We start from the raw sequence: 21,045 nt of genomic DNA, 5'->3' as shown, positions 1-21,045 counted from the left end.
GAACTTACCTGACGTTTTCTACCCTTATCAACACAAGAAAAAGAAAAAAACAACGAATTTTTTTTGATAATTTTCGTAATAAAATAATATGGAAATCAAACATCTGACACATATCCATCCAGAGATACATTTTATTTAAGAAAATATCAAATAACCAGGTGTCCCCTAGACAATTTTGATGTTTGTATTTTTGGGCAAAGTTGTTTACAAAAATTGATCCTTATATTCCTGATAACTTCTAACGCAGGAGCGACTTCTACAATCAACATTTATTTTTATTCCTTGTGTGTTTCATATTTTGAGACATGAAAGTTCCAAAAATTCTCTTCTCAAAATATCCATGATTCAAAACGAGTAGGTATAAAGTGTAAAATCCATCGGGAATGAAACATTTTATACAAAAAGCTAAGTGAAAAATCGGGACGAATTGAAAAATGACTTTTATAAACGAAAACAAAAGAGAGTTCAAGCGTGTTTTGATTCTTTTATTATAAACGAATTTTTCGAGAAATAGATTATCGATTAGGAGGGGGTTGATACGTTTTTTGGAATTTTTATTCTGGAAACTCAATTATATGAAGAAACAGGACTTTTCTTATATTATATAATTCTTCAATTAATCGTTCAACAAAATAAATATAGAAGTCTCAAAACATAAACATCTTATTCTGTACAGAACGTTGAACACAAAAACATGCAAACTGTCTCAAGCCTCCCCACATATGGGAGGATTGATACGATGTACCAGGAGAGTAATCGAGAGGATTATTTAGATCAGAAGGTAGGTCAGCAATGATACTGGCTTGCTTTGGTCCCATAGGTGTAGAAAAATCAGGAAATGGTCGGTTGGTCACTTCCGCACACGAAAAGTCGGCCTCGTTAATACATGGGGATGGTACGGATAAATTCCAGTTGCTAAAAATCCCTTTGATATGTTGGATGGTGAAAACGCCTTTATGTAGGCCTATCCAACTAGCTACGGAATATTTTTTGAAGATTATACATGTATCAGGCCTCCCCACGACAAATGTCTCAAACCTCCCTGAAAGCAATTTTTAAAGTGATTTATGTTTTCATCTTATACTCATATATTTTGAAAAGCGAATAAAACTGTAAATTGAGTAGTTTTATGCATATTTCTCAGTGAAATGTTTGTTTATGCCGAAGAATTAATGCATGATCATAAAACCCTTAGGTAACTTGAGTAAAAACTTACAATTTCTCACCTCGAAACACTCTTCGTTGAATATTTCACAAACAAACTACTGTTAGCCTTACAGATTAACGTCACGCAATGCCCTCTGCCAAAGAATAGTGTTCACTAGTATAATACTTTTGAAAACGGCTACAGACCGCGGATATAAGCCTGTATCAAGCCTCCCCATGTATCAATGCTCCCTAGTCTCCCCTAATATTGAGCTTTCGCATTTAATTTTGTCTTTTAAATTCTCACTCGAAATATTGAAATTAATTTCTTCTTTTTTTTCTGAAGGAAAAATCGTTTTGGTGACCAGTGCTCCTGAAAAATTATTCACTACCTATCGACACACATTCTCGCAAAACCATTCGAGAATATGCCGAACAACAATAATGAATCTACTGAAAGTCTGTTTGCCAGACAAATTAGAGTCCATTTTGAAAAGAAAATGAAGAAAATTTCCGATCTGGGTGATATGACAGTGAAACGATTACAGGAAGATCCCCCAGAAAGTAATCTAAGGGAATACCTGCTCAGGCTCAATCTGCTTATAAAGTTAGAAGACTATGAAGAGGCATTCAGATCAGATAACGAACATGATAATGAAAATGAAGAAGTTGCAGAGCAAGAAGGAAATGAAGCAGCAGAGGAAGCACGGGCAAGTTGAAAAAAGAGGGAGAGTGTCCACAATATACTTCAATCGAAAATCAAGGTAGATATGACATTTTTAAACTGTTAATTGGCGCGCGAAATTTAAATTTGGTTGAATTTTCTTGATTCTTTCAGTTTTCCAGCAAACTTTTACGATTTTTTTTTCGTTAAAACTCTCTACAAAGTATGAGGACAATTTTGAAGAAAAACGAATAAAATTGGTTCAGCCGTTTTTACGTGGAGCGATGACAATAAAGCAAAACAGGGCTCCATTTTTATTTATAAAGATTACACAACTTTACATGTAAAATTGTGGAGTACCTATAGCTAAGTCCATGCATCCTGTATGAAGTGTTGGTGGAGATTAGTTCAGTTTTTTTTAATGACAACCCTTACATTTGGGATCAAAAATAGATAGACCTTTTGTTCATAAATAACCTATATATATATGCTATATATATATATGCTTTTATTGCTGAAGGTCATTCATGGGGATTTTCAATCCATCAGTAGCATGGTTGCAATTTCTGAATCATAAATAAGTTCCAGTGGGCATCTTAATGGTGACTCGATGTGATAGGTTTTTCCGCCACAAGTGGGTTTATTTTGGGTTTCAGTTTACTTTATCCACTTTATCGTTAGAATTTCATGACCCATTTACAATCGGCAAAAATCATTTCAACTTAAGATGATATTCTAAAGAAAAACTTTATTAATCTAGTATGAAAACGGTTTAAAAAAAAAAAAATTCACGGAAAGATTTGGTCAAAAACTTTGATTTGGTAGGGTCCATTGGGTTAAGGAATGTACCTTACTTGTCAATTCTTTGACATACATAACCTAAATTCAAAATTCCATCAGTCTGTATGTCACTGTTCGATTCTTGGAAAACTTCTAGAACTAATGTATGAGTTATTTTGAAATTTTTTTGTGATTTGTAGAGGAAGTGCAACAACATAAATACAAACATTTCAGGTGAAAAAATTAGAATTTTCTCTGCCAGTTTTTTTTTTAATTGAAATCTATATTTCCACATGGAATATGAAGTATCTTCTTATCACAAAATATATTTAAATCCCTTATTTTTATAAGCCACAAATCTATTTAAAAAAATTTTTTTTTTCAGATGATGACAAAACTGTGAGTCACAACGAATGAAGAATCTGGAGTTCACGTTATGGAATTAGTTCCTGAATTAGTGTTATTTGGAAAGATAAATACAAAAATTTACAATGTTTGTTTGGGGTAGCACTGTACATGGTGAACTTGGGGTGGGAGGTATCGAAGATGAGCATATCTTAGTCCCACAGAAATTGGATTGGTTTGAATCCGGAAATGTAATATCTACTGCCTTAGGAGATTACCATACATTATTACTCACAGTTGATGGAAAAGTTTATTCTTGTGGAGACAATGATTATGGTCAATTAGGTCATGAATTACCAAGAAAAAGGCCACGTATGTCCTCCTTTAGTATGTGCTATTTTTGGGTTCCTCAACCATAAGTAATTTATAGTTAGTAGTAATTTATTCCTAAGGAAAGGTTTGATATTTTGGTTCACCATCTTTCTAGTCTTTATCACCTCCCCTAGGTTCAGTTTTGTTACTTCAAGATTTAATTTTTGTTTAGATTATTAACGCAAAATTTTCATTAATTTTTCATTATGTTTATTGAAAGTAATATCTTGCAAAATATACGCATTCTAGAATTCATTACCAGATCTTCATTTAGATATATGTAGTTACATTTTTATTATTTTAACGGATGTTATAAATTTCTTTCAATATGTATTTCACATTTTCTTTGACATGTGGAGTTTATTTATTTACTTAATCCGAAAGGTATTGCTGCCAAAAATAAACTATTTATTGTTACACTTTTACATTTTAATATAGTGAATATTCTAAAAATCAACTGAAAATCTTTCTATTATTGATTGGTTTATTACTAAATGTGCAGGAGAGTCATTGCTTATAATTTATTATGCCCAAGCATTTAATTCAACAATATTTCATTGATTCACATCATTTATCTTTGTCTCAATTGTTGGCAATAAAAGGTGTTTGTCTCCTTTATAGATTATTGTAACTTTATAGTGTTACAAATTATTACAATAATTTATAAAGAATATACTTATTGTACTCAGGTTACATGGTTACAGAGCTGCCATTCAATTCCATTGAATTTTGTCCACCCTGTATACTTTGTAATAGTCTATGTGACATCCTCATTCTATAACATCTACCATTAGAACAAAATGAAAGGTTGCATTCATACTGTATGCGAGTTTATTGCCAAGTATTTTTTGAGGAGAAAAACTGTGTGCTCTGAGTGCTCAGGAATATTTTTTCATACGGAAGGCAAATAAAAAAATTGTTTTTTCCATGACAATATTTTCACCCAGAATAAATACTGTGGATTGAGGATATCAAAGGAGTTTTCTCTATTGATTACATATATCATGTATTTTGATATTGCTGATGAAATAAAAATTTATATGCAAGCATCAGAGTAACAAAAAAGCAATGACCCAAATAAACAGAAAATGTAATGAACTCTCTCACACAAAATGATCATTGTTGCTCAGCCAAACATAGTTTGGTCAAATATACATAAAATTTTTTTATTAAATCAGCGATGAAACTGCAGTGGTGGAAATCGTATTTTCTTGATTTCAGACCCGGTAAGTGGTCTTGATGCCCATTTCATAGTAGCAGTTGCCTGTGGAAAAGCACATTCCTTAGCCCTTAATAAGTGGGGACAAGTTTTTGCTTGGGGCTCTGACTCATGTGGACAACTAGGACATCAATTGGGTCAAGTGATACAACCAGTTCCGAAAATAGTGAAAAGTATGGCTAAATACCATGTTGTCCAAATAGCTTGTGGTAGCCTTCATTCTGTTGCTCTTTGTAATAGTAAGTACTAAAGTGAGAATCTTGTGTTTTTTTACTTTGTATAAAAAATGTTCTTTGATTACAATCAAATTGAGGATTTACTCTCAAATCTCAATACATATGGACATTTTTCATTGATATACAGCTTGGTTTGACCTTCACTGCTTTGGTGATCGCTTTTTTAAACTCACAGAAAAAATTTCAGAATTGTTGAATTTCAAAGGCTCAGTGGTCCATTTTTATCGCTGCAAGGGGGTGACAGGATAGAAAAAAAAATTGTTCTTTCATGGGAGTTTTGAAATGGGGTACCATGCTGCGGATATAACATGTTGGGTGCAAAGTGTACCATTTGGGGGCAAAAAAGAGTTTTTGTAGATCATTATACTTGATCTAGAAATACACCATCAGAGCTCATAATGTGGGTGGAGATTTTCAGTCTTTTGAAAATATTCCTGGTAATGTGCTCAAACGCTCTCTAGATCTGCATACAAGCACAGTGTTCATATCTGTATCCAACTTCACACTAGCTGTGAAAAAAATGAAAAAAATTTGCTGAATTATTCCTTCAGACTGTAATGCATTACTATTACTTTTGTCTGTCTCCTATCAAGCAGTATGTTCAGGGATTATTACAAGATAGTATTAATTTGGATGCGATTTTGTTTGAATTTTCAAGATATCACAAAAAGTCAGAGAATCTGGTTCTTGTTTATCAGTACTTTCTTTATAACAAATAGTGCGTCATGAATCAAAATTTTGGAAGTCCACGACATCCGTATGTACGGTTTTCTTTATATGGGTCCAAGAATCGCCCCCTTGAAATTTAGCGTCTTTTTAAGGGATCCAAGTGTATATTTCAAAGAAAAAGTGTTTTAAGCAATTAAAGCTTCATACAGAGCATCAATTTCTAGGTGGCGAAATTTTATGTTGGGGTGGAAATTCCTTTGGGGAACTTGGAATTGGGCATACATCAGTATGTGAACCCACTCCTGTTTTATTGACGTCTTTGTTAGGCATACCATTTGCTTTCATCTCTTGTGGATCTCATCATACTTTTGCCCTTTCTAAATCTGGAGCGGTTTTTGGATGGGGTAAGTTTAGATGATGTATTTTTTTTTGAGAAAGGAACTTCAATCGAATCAACAACAATGATGGTCTCCATATATATACTGCTCTCAAATTGATATGTATATTCGAGAGAAAACTTACTTTTTGCATTTGAATCAAATTTTCAGTATAGCTGTACATACCATGTGGAAAGGCGTAAGCGTATTAAGCACACATGGTCTTCATGACGTTAATGGCTTAATAAAAAAAATTACAAGATGTATTATATTTTTTGTTGCAATGGTCACAGATCATTTCCAACAGAAATTAATTAGTAGAAGAGGGCCGATTGAATGGCCCTCAGGGTTGATTTTGTAGGAAACACATCCCTGAGATGTAGAAGAATTGAAAATAGGAATACTCACATCATGCCAACAAATTCAAGTTGAAGTTTTCCGAATCATAGGGTCCGAATTTGAAAATATAATCTATTTTCAAATTCTTTTTGGGATATCAAATAATGGACAAATTTTTTATAGCAAAAAATTTTTCAATATTTTGGTGTTTCATTGCAACTCTTGCTATCGTGAATATTCAACACTTTTTGTTTATTTTGAGGAAGTACTAGCAAAAAAGGTCAAGTGTATGGCATTTTTGAAAAGACAATCGAATTAGCTTTCAAACAAGGTGTTACTCAACCCTTCCTTTCATTTAAGATTTTAGGGGTTGATACAAACTGATTGGAACCAACTTTATAAAATGCCCCCTTACGAACCAAAGTTTACTCCCTTCTGCATTTTTTCTGATTTTGCATGCCGAGATATTAGGCGTGGTACCTTCTCAAATTGGCAATATACAAAATCGATTCTTTATTTTCCTTTATATATTATGACATGTATGCATATTCAATTTTTGAGCAGTGTATATACTTATCTATATGATTTGAAAATCAAGTTCAAGACCTATCAATGATATGGTATGTATCAAGGATTATAACTGAATACATATTTGCAAAAACGACAATTTCAGTGAAGACTAATGTTAGCACTTTCAAGGCAGTGTTTCTTCATACTCTCATACATAAGTATGCATAACAATTTTCAGGAAAAAACATTCAAGGACAACTAGGATTGAATGATACGAAAAATAAAGTTTTTCCTTGTCATCTTAGGACGCTTAGAAGTATCAAAGTAAGGTACATGAATTGTGGAGAGGATTATTCCACCTTTCTCACATTAGATGGTGGAGTCTTCAGTTGTGGATCTGGTACAAATGGACAACTTGGACATGGCACCACTAGTAACGAGATTCTTCCAAAGCAAGTATGTGCATTATGGAGGATTCCGCAAGGGGACAAGTTCTATTGTAGCCTTTTTCTTTTAGATTTTTGAATTGATGGGTTCTACCATCACACAAATTTCTTGCGGGCGTAAACATACCTTAGCATTTGTTCCATCTGGTGGTCGAGTTTATAGCTTTGGGGTTGGAGGATCCGGACAATTAGGCCTAAAAAAAACTACTAACACCAATACACCACAAGTGGTGAAGTTTCCATGGCTACCTACAAGTGGGACATCTTCAACTTCAATGATAAAAAATGAAAAGTATGACATCCAAAGGATATTTGCTGGCGGTGATCGTTCCATTGTTTTGGTCAAAAGTCACAGTGACAAAAATAGTCCATATGACTGCAGATACTATGAGAAGAATAGTCAGATAGAGCAAGTGAATGTTGAATATATGAAAGGATATTTGAATTGTGATAATGACACAACAATGGATCAGGATTTCATGAGTTACTTGGAAGTCGTATTCAAAAGTTTGCAGTGTTTGAACGGATCATTTCTTTTAAGTAATAATGCTCACTATTGGTGCACCAGCAAGCATCATGGTGTTGACATGGAGTTAGCTGAAAAATGCTTCTCCCTCATAGGAAAATATGAAAATGATACTATCAAAGAAATTGTAAGTATACATCATATATGTATATCGATTAAAAACTTCCATAAAAGCCATTAGTGATATGTTACATCATGAATCAGGATGTGAACTGAAACAGAACCATGAATTTTTGTTATTCAGTTGGGAAATGTAGGAAAACATGGCATACAAAATTTTCCGTAAATTCGCTGTGCTCGACGGTAATACGAATTGAGACAAAACGTTTTTATGTAACTTGGTTTCATAACTCACATTTCAAAACTTCACAGAAACCTAATAAACTCATTCTATCGCCAAACGACTGCTTCTTTGAAAGTAAATGGACTATAATATATGAGTTTCAAATTGCTTCAATGTTTCATCAAAATGCACTTTTGTGTTCTTAATTTTCTAGATATGGAATGGTATTGTGGATGACGTATTACCTAAATTATCACATTCACCTCCTGATGTTGAAACATTAAGAATATATTTAATTTTACCTCTTTATCATGAGTTTAATAATCCGAGACAGCACCAGAAGTTGCATAAACCATTTGCAAATGCCTTATTAAACTTAGGGAGAACTGCTAGTTTAGTAGTTGGTGGATGGTGGAGATCGATGACACCAGAATATTTCGAAAAATGTGTTAACATATTTAAGTCTGTGGTGCCTTTCATATTGAGAACTCAGAAAATACCTGAGAATAAGGTAAGACATTTCCCTGTTCTTCCAACTACAATTTTATAAATACATATGAGTAGCAGTTTCTTGAATTTTTAAATTCGTTGGTGTAGAATAAATACAATATCACAATTTGATTTTTTTTTTAGACTGTTTTTTACGATCCAAGTCTTGTTGCCATGTTGGATATATTGTCATTCTTGAACAAACTCAATCATTTAGGTGATGGTTTTATTGTACCATACAACACATTTCATTTATCTGATTTGAGTGATTATGTTGACATTAGAGTGGATTATCTTTTATGGCTCACCGATTCAACTGTAAGAAGGAATTATATATTCCTGTTAAGTTATTTTTTCATCAACACTATTCTGTCCCCAGGCTGGAAAATTGTTCTTGTGTAATTATCCATTCATTTTTGACGCCCAAGCTAAAACCCAACTATTGGAGACCGACCAATCTATTCAGGTAAGGTTTAGAAAGTGGAACATATCTGTGAGAGTAATTCATAATTTCTAAGAATGAACTTCATGCCAATCCAATATGGAAAATTCTATGTCTAACTGTTCGTTCTCACCGGAATTCGGACGTCAACGAAGGCACCTCGATGATTTACTCTGAATCTAGATCTTTGCCAGTTCAATTCTCTATTTAATGAAGTTCTCCGCATACCATTTGCAGGAATGTGAAAAATTTAGGATATTCATTCTTACAGATGCAAAACGCCATGCAAAGTGCTGCTCATGAAGCATTTCTATCTTTGCTGTTGCAACCATCGTTACCGATGAGCGTGAATCAGTATTTAGTATTGAACATTGACAGACGAAATATAGTATCAGATACACTCAGAGAATTGTCAGCCGTATCCCCCAGTGATCTGAAGAAACCGTTGAAGGTTAAATTTTTAGGAGAGGAGGCAGAGGATGCTGGTGGTGTCAGCAAAGAATTTTTTCTGTTAGTTATTAGGCGGATTTTAGATCCGGATTATGGAATGTTCGTAGAATATGAAGAAACTAGGGCATTATGGTTTTCAAAGAAGTATTATGAAGATGTAAATGTTTACGGACTCATAGGTAAGGATGCATGAACTTAAGTACGAAGCGATTTGAATATTATGCGGGAAAATAGGCCTACATTTTTTTAACTCTATATTCGAACCTGAACTCACAAAGGATTGCCGATTTTCCTGTTTAAGGAAACTGTGTTATCGAGTAAACTTTTGGAACTCGCCCTTCGTCTCTTGTTGTTGAATTTTGAAGAACAGTGATTTTTATTACTCATAGATTAAGAAAGATTTTCACTTACGTTCAGGTGGATGAAGAGTTAACCGCCACCCACCTGAATATGCTATTGTGATAGCGAAACACGTGTCGTGGTTCAACAACTTATGTTAATGAAAATCATCACAATTCTGTTTTTAGTATGTACTGAAAATCAAAGTCTATCAAAATATAAATCTTGATATTTCATTTAATCACGAATTACTATTTCAATCAGTGAGAAAATTAATTGAATTCGATATTTATTATTGTGATAAATTCATGATCATAAATGAAGGCGAAAACGATTTTCTGATCAGCAAATTGGAATTGAATTAACTTGAATCTATCAATGTGTTGCTCTAATAAAAAATCAATTTTTTTGGATCTATTTATATTTATCTCTTTGCAGGCATGATCCTAGGACTGGCTATTTATAATTTCACAATTATCAATACACCTTTTCCTTTGGCACTATACAAAAAACTGTTAGATGAACCAATAGTACTAAGTGACTTGAAAGGTTTAAAACCAACAGTATGCGAATCCTTACAAAAGATCCTAGAGTATGATGGGGATGATTTTGTTGATACATTTTGTTTAACCTTCACAATTACTGAAGATATCTATGATGAAAGAAAAGAAGTACCATTGAAAACCAATGGTGAGAAAATTCCTGTTACCCAGGAAAATAAGTAAGTAGCTGCCACAAGTTACATAACAATTTGAATTTTCATTCACTTGGTTTGCCTACGTATTTGTTTGGCCAAGATAAACAATTTTTTTATAGTGCGAAAGACGGAAACGGTCACAAAATTTCTGAACTTCTTACTATTTTGTGGAGCAGTATATCTTAAAAAGAGTTTTTTTTTCATTTCTGATCGAGCTTCAGGGTCGAGAGTGTTGGCTGGAAACGGTCCTGATATTCGATCTTCCCGTGGCTCTCTTCACGGAGAGACACAGTATTTTGGTCATATAGGACAATTCACGAACCTTCTAAAACAGCTGAGTTACCCCCTCTTGCTTTCCTCCCTCGAATGGTTTCGTTGTCCTTACGAAATTAGTTATCGATTATCGAATTGTTCCATTAGAAAATTAAATATTTTCAGACAGGAATATGTGCAGTTATACATAGACTACATATTCAACGAATCGGTGAAAGTTGAGTATGAAACATTCCACGATGGTTTTATGAAGGTTTGTGGAGGAAGGGTTCTCAAGCTATTTCATTCCCACGAATTGATGGCTGTTGTGGTTGGGAATGAAAACTATGATTGGCATGCATTGGAAGAGGCAACAGAATATAAGAATGGCTTTGAATCATCCAGTCAAACCATAAGATGGTTTTGGGAGGTCATTCATGAAATGAGTTTGGCTGACAAAAGAAAATTTTTGCTATTTTTGACTGGTAGTGACAGGATACCCATTCAAGGCATGGGGGCTATCAAGGTGAGCACGGCTTGTAGACAGTAATTCTTTAATTGCTCTTCCTTATATCGAATTCAAAAATTTATATTTACTAAGTGCGTTACAAAATTCAGTATCAAGGTTTTTGAATACTATTTTCAGGTCAAAATGAGACCGTTTTTTCGTACTTGACGGTCTGTAGATCAGTGATGAAGCGTTTGCTTTTGCGTCACTTTGAAAACTTGCCATTCCAATTATGTCACGACAAGGATGATTTCACAGAAAATGTCGGAACAGGTCAATTTCTCTTCGTAGGGGGACATATTTTGAGCAGAATTTTAAGCCGAAATCTCCTCAACCCTAGGCGTAGGAGCTATCACCTCTAAATTCTCAATAGGGAATAGGGTGTGAGCTATACCTCAATTGAAAGATCACTTGACCCTCTACATGAATACTATGGTTTACAAATTTTTTATGGGTCCTTGAAGTAGTTACAGGAGCTGACAATTTGAAAACTTGCCAGGCCAATTATGTCTTGACAAGGATGTTTTCAGAGAAAATGCCAAAACATGTCAATTTTTATTCGGAGGGGGACATTGTACGCCAAAATCTCCTCAATCTTAGGTGTAGGGGTTGTCACCCCTAAATTTTTAATAGGGAATAGACCCTCTATTCCCCATGAAGAATTTAGTAGTGATAGTCCCTTCACCTAGGTTTGAGGAGATTTCAGCTTACAATTTTGCTCAAAATATGTCCCCTTCCCTTTAAATTGACCTGGCTTTTTCTTTGAAAACATCCTTGTTGAGACATAATTAGCTTGGCAAGTTTTCAAATTGTCACCTCCTGTAACTACTTCAAGGAATCAATAAAAATTTGCAAACCATAGTATTCATGTAGAGGGATAAGTGCTCTTTCAATTGAGGTAAATCTCACCCCCTATTCCCCATTGAGAATTTAGGGGTGATAGCCCCAACACCTAGGGTTGAGGAGATTTTGGCTTACAATTCTGGTCAAAATATGTCCCCATCCGAAAAAATATTGACTTGTTCCGGCATTTTCTCTGAAAACATCCTTGTCGCGACATAATTGGCCTGGCAAGTTTTCAATTGGCACCCTGTATAGTTATTGATTACATCCATTTTCTGACATTGTTAATGCAAATAAGCACTTTGAAATTGTTCTCTATTTCGTATGAATATTTGTTTTAGAATTCTTATCTTCATAGTGTTAATCAAATTTTGGCATTTTATGGTTCATTTATTATTTCATTTTTGCAGATCATTATACAGAAAACTAACGATGATAAATACTTACCTGTGGCTCATACCTGCTTCAACCTCTTAGATTTACCAGAATACAGAACAAAAGAAAGATTGAGATATAAGCTCATGCAAGCAATACAGCAGACTGAAGGATTTTCTCTTGTCTAACATTATCAATCAAATGTATATTTGATATGAGTTTTTTCAACATGAACTCAATGCGGCATATTTGTTATATTTATTAGACACTGACTTTTCAAATTTCTAAGATCTGGTTATATGAAGAATAATTTTTTTAAGGCAATTCTTTTTGACTAAATGATCTTTTCCTACTATTTTTATAAAATAATGTAGATATCGAAGGTGCAGTTTTGCCAAACACTTTCTGAATTAATAAAGCAACTTGAAATATATTTTTACTGTACATATCATTTAATATATTCCCTCAATATGACTCTCAACCAAAAACGGCTCATCAGAGTAAGAAAGTGAGGCTGGGCCTCCTCAAACAGCTGAGCTACAGCCTATCATAATTTTCAAGAATCTATTTGAAAAAAAAATATTTTCGATCGTCTGGAAGATATTCAGATGTAAATCCTCCGCTTTAAATATGTAAAAATGCAGCAACACTGCTGATAGGAACGTTTCGTCTTATATATTGAGGAGGCTATTCTGCATTCGGTTCTGTTGCCAGTGTAATATTCGCGTACGTTCGCATTATCGTCGATTAACATGAAATTGTCGCTGATGTGAAACAATAAAAGTTCTACAATCAACTCACGATACCTTACAGCTGTCATGGTTGCGATAGTGAGGATATATCTGTGCGGCCATTGAAACAAATTTCTCCACAAACGCACACTGAGCCTCTACCGAAAAGAGTTGTTGGCGTTATGAAGTGTTCATTATACCTTTAACCTAGATTCTTGACTCATACATGAACAGACAGGATCTGCATCTATGGTACGTGTTCCAGTTCTCATGTTCGAGGTCCCAACGATATCTTACACGCCGCTGCTCCCAACTCAATCGCGGGTGGGTCTTTTTGACCTCAAATTGAAGCTATACAGCCTAATCCTAGGTTATTCATCTCCTATTCGTTAGTGTTAAGAGGAGTTTATACCATGGGACCATCTCGCCATCCGTATAAGGCGTAAAGAGGACAAGACTACCAGAATGTGGAATGTTGCCAGAAAACTTGAACGATAAGTAGAAGTTACGAATATTACAATAGTTTCCACTTTCGTCGAAAAGATGGCAGCACTTAATGAACGTCTTTTTTTCAATTTCACCAGGATACGAATTGTAGCCAATGGCGAGACTTTTCGAGAAATTTTTTCATGTGGAAATTCATAGAAGAGATCATTTCACCTCGGAAAGTCAATGGATTATTAGTTCATTAATGAAAAATTTTTTTTTACGTTTGACGAATAAAATTTTTTTGACTTTCCGAAATGACTAACTGATTGAATTGAATAATATTGAAAACGTCATATAAATTAGTGGTTTCTGACGTAAGATATTCATTTTTTCTTTTTGAACTAACCACTAAAACGGTGTAGAGCCCTCTTAAGTGAGGCTAAGATTAGGAGAGTCTGCGCTGATTGTTGTGTGATATTTCATTGTGTATGAAATTTCTCTCAAAACGCAGATAATCTTCAAAATTGAGATGAAATGAAAACACAATGAATTGAAATGTTTCTTTTTATTTACAAATGTATACAATTCGATTCTATAAATATCCTTTGAAAAAATTAAAATTGCTTTTCTATTCCACTTGAGAGAAGTTAACTTTGATATGGCATTCCAATATGTCGAAATTATATGGTGATTCGATATCCATTAAATCTAAATCATCGAAATCACATGGATTCCAATATGTCCCCTCAGGGAAATACGAGACGCAGCAGACAAATATGAATAGGATTTTTTTTTCAAAAAATTCGATCCCCAAACAATGAAAACTTTCCATCACCAAAATAAATTATTCATAGTCGAGAAATAAAACTGGTGTAGGTACAAGGAACAATTTTGTTGTCTCAAGGCACTTTGAGAGATCTATTCAACGGTCCCCGAAAAAAATCATTTTTCCTCCATATTTGTCTGTTCACATAATATCAACTAATCACAACTCATTAAAAATAGTATTGTCACTTCATCAGAATAATCATTTTTTACTTATATCAATTCAGCTATATACTCGGGTTGATCTACATTACTCATCGTCATTTCAGGAGCTTCCATTTTCGTTCTATAAGATTCATAATTTGAATTATTCAAGTATCTCTCCGGTACTTGAAAGGTTGACCCCTGAAAACCCATTTCTGCTTCATAGTACTGAAAAAAGGATAATTCAATATGTGGTACTTAATATAGTCGTCATATATTTCACGTTCAACCATATATAGTGCATATTTTTTATACATTTCTCGCTAATTCTCACTAGCGTGATGCTTATATTTTCGGAGGAGACATAATTATTTAGTCCGAAATTTATTCATCAAGAGCGCTCTTGGCAAGAAAGGATTAATATACAGTTTGAATAAAATATTACGGTATACAATCGTAATAACACAGTCAATATATGATTCATTCATTGGGTTTGCTCGATTTTGCCACTGGAGTAAGAGTTTCATTTTAGAAGTTTCGGAGATATGGTTTTGGTCTTCATAATAGTAAAGACGCGAAAACAACTTACATTGGGCACTCCTCTAAGAGAGCTATGGGAACTTCCACTGTTGTGATGGTGTCCATTCCCTGGTAATGTAGCGTAATCCGCTAGCTCGTCATTATATGACATTGTTGGTATATGATGCAACGATCCTTTCCTATTGGAGTGTTGAATTGTTGCATACGTATTTTCATCCTATCAGAAAATAATTTTCCTTAAGAACAAATTTATCCTAAATATCCAATTCTTTTTTATACAATGATGAAGAGAATACATATTTCGTAATTCTTTTTTACTTACTGGAATGTAATCTTCACTTTCTCTTCTAGCGTTTTGTTCTGGTTCATTGAAAACTTGCATTGTAAGTTCCTGTTCTTCATAAATTTTCAATTTCCTGTAATTAATTGACAAATTAGAAACACTCATTATTTCTTATACTTCGAGTTATATGGTTGATGCGAAACCCCATTAAGGACCAAATCACCTTCAGCAACAAGAAAAGTCTATTAATTTCTGACAGAAATGCTTGGGCAACAAAATTACCCTCTTCTCATACATGAAAAGTGGCGCAATTAATAAACATTGTTCGAGCATTCTTCTACAAAAGAGAGTAAATACCGCCGAAGATATGAATTTTGTGCGTTAGTTTTTACTACTCAATGTGTACATTTAACGTAGGTAGGTATAATAATATGATTCTTTGCAAGTTAAAAAAAAATTGGACTAGTTTCCCACATTATAGAAAATAAAACTGAATGTTTGCTTATATGATAGAGTTAAATACTCACTGTTCAATCCACAAGGGATTATCTGTGGTATTAAGGTCATCTATGATGGCCTTCTTTATCAGGGTGTCTTTTTTCTTTAGATCTGTAGAGGAAATGACCCATCTCCTCAAGCAGCAACATATAATAAAGAAAGTTAGAATTCCAACAACGAGAACAATAACTAAGGCTACCAGAGCAGCCAGGTTTGTGTTGAAAGTTTCCTCTTCTTCTGTTAAAAATGCTGGTACTACATTTACTATGGCATAACCTGCATAGTAATCCTTCAGGAAATCGTATTTTGAATCTATCAATTTCAATACATCTGCAACTGGACGTATAATTTGAGTCGAGGGGTCAATCACCAGGACGTACATGTCAGACCTTAAATAGAAAATCAGATCCATTTGCAAAATCAAAGTGTCATCATTCTTTCTACTACATTATTAGATGAAGCTTTATTTATCACAAGAATTTAACACAGTCTTCCTGTCCGATTCTCTGATATAAGCACATAAGAATACTAACTCACCAGTTTTCATTCTTGTTTCCAATGTCGTCAGTATGGTAACGTATTTCATCAATGATTACCAAGCTCTGAGTTGAGTTGCTTAGTTCTGCAATGATTTCTTGCTGTTCTCTGGCTACTTCATCTGTTGGTCTGGATAATATTATTCTAATAAGCTGTTGTGGTTCGAAAATCCAAATCTGAAAAAAAAATCATGTCCAAAATAATTTCGAGGAAATCAAAATTTCCTAGACATTTGCTATTGTCACTAGTTTCCCTTTTTGTAAATCCGTGGTCGTTTATAACCGACAGGGATTTCCGGTAAGTTTCTATTTGCAATTCTTTCATGGTGTGTAACACTTTGAATTGTAAATGCGAATGAAAAACTGCGTAGTCGATCATGACCACTTAATTTTCGAACTGTCTCCTTTGTTATCCAACTCTTGCGGTTTGCAAACTCACGGTTTGACGACAGGTGTTTCCCCGTATGTTTCTTTTTTAAGTTCTTTCATGTCGTATAACTCATGAATATTCGAAGAATCCTGAATTTATCCTATCCTCTTAGACCGTTCAATGATATTCTTTCTCTTCTGAACCAATATCCCCTTTGTGCTATAATTTTAACGTCAGTTCTCGTTGGCTACTACACCAAAAATCGTTTATTCTCGGTTAAATCTGAGTAAATATTGCATTTTTATTCAACTTTCTTGGTCAAGTGGTCAAGTCAAAACTAAGCCTTTCGGTCAGATCTGCGCCTTTTAGTTAGATCCGCCTATTAGGTAGATACACCCTTCAGGTATATAATTACCTTTTGAGTAGATGGGCTAATTGATCTATCCGAAAATTCTATTTTTCGAGGATTTTCCAAATTATTATAAAAATGCCGATTCATTTTGAATGGACACTTCCTGCATTATTCTATTGAGCCTTTGTTGGAAGGTAAATCATGAGAAGTAATGAGTAAAATGATACATCCATTTTAATATCTGACTGAACCTAACACTCTTACCAAAAAATCAATTTTCTGAAACTTGATAGAAAGTTTTTTCGAATCGGACTTGAATAATACGTGACTTTTATTCAGAAATATAAATTATTTTATCAAAAACTTACATGAACTTGGGCGTATGCCTCTCTTTCTGGAAACGCATTTTCCCTAGCTATTATGTCCACAATGAATCGATGCTGATTATTCTCGGCTAAGTAAGTAGCAGTACAGACTTCGCCATTCTGTGTTATGTTGAAAGGAGATGGTATTATCGAACCAGTGCTCTTATTTGTACCATACTTGTACAAATTTGAAGCCTTGATGTAGTATGTTAATGACTTATTTGGACCGAAGTCAAAATCGACAGCAGTGACTTTGATGACGAATTGATTTATATCGGCCATTGCATTCACTGCGGCATAATACAGAGATTGTTCGAATATCGGAGGATTGTCGTTCAAGTCATTAACACTTATGATAACTTCGGCGATGCTACTATCGTGCATTAATTCGTCGGCAGTCAACAATTGTCGGTCTTCGTTGCTTAAATAGAATTCTGGATCGTTGCTTGCTAAAATGAATAATCGGTACTCGTCTTTTACTTCTCTATCGAAGGAAATGTTAGCAAAAATATTTCCGTCTAATTTATCCACATAGAATGCCTCAGGATCCGTCTGTATTATCATGTAGTAATACACTTTGGCATGATTTCCTTCATCGTTATCAAGTGCCTTCACCTGTCCAACTTTGGTGTGTATATCATTGTTTTCAGTAATATAAAAATGATATGGATTGGACGTTTGCGAATCCGGAAATTCAGGTTTATTGTCATTCATGTCCACAAGAACGATGCTTAGGTATCTTTCATTTTCATACCAAATCGGACTACCATGATCTCTGGCCACCAAAGTTAACTGAAAATAAAATGAAGTAATTATTTGAATTGCAACGAATTCCGAAATTTGCATCACTTCCACTTCCAAGTACCTACTGGAGGGTTGTTACAGCGTTACTAAGAATTAAGACCTGAGAAAAAAACGAAATCTAATGGGCAGATGGTTTTCACGTGATCTTCATCTGCCATGGGATTGGTTTCAAGGTCTTAGTTCTTAGTAACGCTGCATAAACATACCTTATAGGTTTTTCAATGAAGGTAATTCATACAATCTTGAAAATGGAAGTGCACGCGCGACATTATTTACTATTTTAATTTTTTTCGCGTTACCTCGTATCGGGATGTTCTTTCACGATCTAATGACTTTTTTGTTCTAAGTTCTCCAGTGTCAGAATCAATAACGAATTCTTCAGTTTCTTGAATAATCCCCACATTATTTCTCAAATGGTAGGTCACCCTTCCATTTTCACCTTCATCATTGTCAACTGCTTTCACTGTCATCACTAAGTAATTTTCAATCGCATTATTCTAAAAAAAAATGATCTTCGAGAATTAATATTGCAAACACACTGACAAAACAATACTAGCCATAGTGAGCCTACGTTTATAGAGTTTCGGAAACTGCTCCACAACTACAAATTTTGTATTATTCTCCTACCTCTGTTATTTCAACAGTTGCATTATCAAGAGCTGGCATGATAAATACGGGTTTGTGATCATTCACGTTCAGAACCTGGATATGTATAACAGCTCTATCGTAATGTTTGCCGTTACCAGCCTCATCTCTTGCTTCGACCACTAAATGAAATTGTCTTTTTTGACCAATCAATGATTTGTGGGGATACAAAATTCCACTTTCAATACCAAGCAGAAATATATCTGAAAACCAACTAATTTGAAAGTGCATAGGCATGGATCATAGACCATTATGCATGATGAAAATTACCAATAAAAATTCATTTATACAATAGACCAATAGTATGATTTTTACTCAACCAAATTTGCTCAGTGCAAATACTGAATAAAATATAATATTTGAAATAATTTGTTCGCTGGATCATTTCTACCCGGCTTAATCAAAACGACGTTACAGTGGCAGCTCGTTAAGGACGGAATAGTCTGTACTGCCGACCCAAGAAATAAGAATGTGAAATTCGCTTCCGCAGATAAAACTCAAAACGTATACTTCTAGATCAATTGCAAAGGAACACTTTTAAGTAGGTGTGATTATTATATGCAAGTGTATGAATCAGTAGTTCCAAAAAAATTTAAGGAGTGGTTCCTCGTCAAAAATAGTCTTTCATACTATTTTTTTTTACCTCAGTTCCCTTAAAAAATTTTGAATTTTTTCTCAGAAAGCAGAAAACTGACAGAAATGAAATTGAACTACAGAATTCTAAAAAATGTTAGTGGTGTTACTCTGTAATTGCATGCAAGGGGCAGAAAAAGCCAAAAGCCTTAAAATTAGTTTTTTCTTCATTTTCATAATAAACTTTGAGAAATTAATATTTGAAGGCATGGCGACGGTTTTTGAGTTGATTAGTTTTATCTTCAACAATGTTTTCTTGCCTTTAATTCAAGTTATTACAAATATTGAATTCACCTCTTAGTTGTGCTTTCTTCTTTGCTAAATATCCATTTTTTTTTATATACCTAGTATGTTACGGGAGATCATGTCTTTTTTTGACGGATTTATCTATTATTGAGCAATGATTGCTGATTCAAAGGAAGGGACAACGAGCAAAAATGATTTATACAGAAATGAATTCGTTTTCAAAAAGGCCAAATTCTAAAAATATGTCAAATAGTGTATGCAGGTTGAATGAAGGAAAAAAGAGTGGCGGAACTTGAAATTATCTCAAATATTACATCGATATCTGACCCAAGCTTTTTGGGCGTTTTTATTTTCAGTGGATATTAAATGAGATCAATAGCCTAAATTCTGCATCCAGATGAGTATCTCGAGGAATGCTACTAAGAGTCTTACCATCTTCATTTCCGTCAATTATCGAATAATGAATATTTCCATTGAAGCCAGAATCTCGATCAGTTGCATTTACCTGAATGAGAGGTTTGGGTGGATTTAAACGTACATTTTCCATAATTTTCACCTTGTATTCGGTTTGATTGAAAACAGGACTGTTATCATTCACGTCTTTAATATTTATGTTGACTGGAACAGCAACGGACCTCTTCAACAGACCATGAGCACCGTCACTAGCCACTACTTCTATTACTGTATTATTGATGGTTTCATGGTCCAAGAATTCCGATTCAACAACTGAGATAACTCCTTCTTTTGGTGAGATTTCGAAATATTTGCTATGTTCCCCAACTAATTCGTATGTTACTTCACCATATTCCCCTTTATCCAAATCCGAAGCTGACACAGTTAATATTTTAGTGCCTTTTGGTGCATTCTCTTCAACCGTAACGTTGTAAATGTCGGTCTCAAATTGTGGACTGTTATCGTTCAAGTTTTTAACCTGCAGGAGGACCATTGCAGAAGCATTCAGTTGGGGTATTCCTGAATCGAATGCGAATATTGTGAATTGTATGAATTGCACATGCTCATAATCTATGCTTTTGTTGATACTGACTACTCCAGTAGAGTTGTTTATTGTGAAGTATTCATTTGGAGGTATTATTTCATAACGCGAAATATCAGAATCTTCATCAGTAGCCTTATAAGTTGCGACAATGGTTCCTGTCGGCTGTTCTTCTTCGAGTTCCAAATGATATACAGGATGTTCTACTGTCCATGGTGGCAGGAAAGTAGGTGGAGAATCATTGACATCGCCAATAGTTATAATGAGGAGCCCTGAAAAATTTACTGAATTATTTTTTGATGGATATGAAGTTCTAATTTATTACAAATTTTTGGTTGATACG

At 34.2% G+C, this 21,045-nt stretch overlaps 2 protein-coding genes across 4 annotated transcripts in view; one reads left to right on the top strand and one right to left on the bottom strand.

Annotated features, from left to right (window-relative positions):
- The first annotated feature begins 2,684 nt into the window (after positions 1-2,684).
- Positions 2,685-12,740, top strand: LOC123315093 (probable E3 ubiquitin-protein ligase HERC4). Of its 3 annotated transcripts, none has more exons than XM_044900660.1 (13): positions 2,685-2,824; positions 2,976-3,307; positions 4,529-4,765; positions 5,656-5,835; positions 6,896-7,113; positions 7,175-7,756; positions 8,127-8,423; positions 8,546-8,719; positions 8,781-8,867; positions 9,115-9,472; positions 10,071-10,353; positions 10,768-11,107; positions 12,343-12,740. In XM_044900660.1, the coding sequence occupies exons 2-13, from the start codon at positions 3,082-3,084 to the stop codon at positions 12,493-12,495; spliced, it is 3,135 nt and encodes a 1,044-aa protein (XP_044756595.1). In that variant the 5' UTR covers positions 2,685-2,824; positions 2,976-3,081; the 3' UTR covers positions 12,496-12,740. The 3 variants fall into 3 exon arrangements, with proteins under 3 accessions (XP_044756595.1, XP_044756592.1, XP_044756594.1); XM_044900657.1 differs by having other exon boundaries at positions 2,976-3,322; XM_044900659.1 differs by having other exon boundaries at positions 2,720-2,754; positions 2,976-3,322.
- Positions 12,741-14,017: 1,277 nt separating this feature from the next.
- LOC123315167 (cadherin-87A) overlaps positions 14,018-21,045 on the bottom strand; it is a 139,742-nt gene continuing 132,714 nt past the window's right edge. Inside the window, exons 16-24 of the mRNA XM_044900763.1 lie at positions 20,141-20,974; positions 18,812-19,032; positions 18,484-18,681; positions 17,384-18,172; positions 16,295-16,470; positions 15,787-16,146; positions 15,299-15,392; positions 15,026-15,193; positions 14,018-14,664 (exon numbers count right to left, since the gene is read on the bottom strand). Coding sequence (XP_044756698.1) covers positions 14,506-14,664; positions 15,026-15,193; positions 15,299-15,392; positions 15,787-16,146; positions 16,295-16,470; positions 17,384-18,172; positions 18,484-18,681; positions 18,812-19,032; positions 20,141-20,974 — 2,999 coding nt within the window. The 3' untranslated portion in view covers positions 14,018-14,505. The remainder of the gene's footprint in view (positions 14,665-15,025; positions 15,194-15,298; positions 15,393-15,786; positions 16,147-16,294; positions 16,471-17,383; positions 18,173-18,483; positions 18,682-18,811; positions 19,033-20,140; positions 20,975-21,045) is intronic.

This window comes from Coccinella septempunctata, chromosome 6, assembly GCF_907165205.1.
Source record: "Coccinella septempunctata chromosome 6, icCocSept1.1, whole genome shotgun sequence".
In the NCBI taxonomy this organism is placed as follows: Eukaryota; Metazoa; Arthropoda; class Insecta; order Coleoptera; family Coccinellidae; genus Coccinella; species Coccinella septempunctata.
This window is presented reverse-complemented; position numbering and strand designations above follow the sequence as displayed.

Coding starts and splice junctions, on each gene's coding strand:
- LOC123315093 (XM_044900657.1), top strand. CDS start 3,082: ATGTTTGTTTGGGGTAGCACTGTACATGGTGAACTTGGGGTGGGAGGT. Junction 7,114..7,174: donor ACGAGATTCTTCCAAAGCAA/GTATGTGCATTA, acceptor TTTTTCTTTTAG/ATTTTTGAATTGATGGGTTC. Junction 10,354..10,767: donor CCTGTTACCCAGGAAAATAA/GTAAGTAGCTGC, acceptor AAATATTTTCAG/ACAGGAATATGTGCAGTTAT.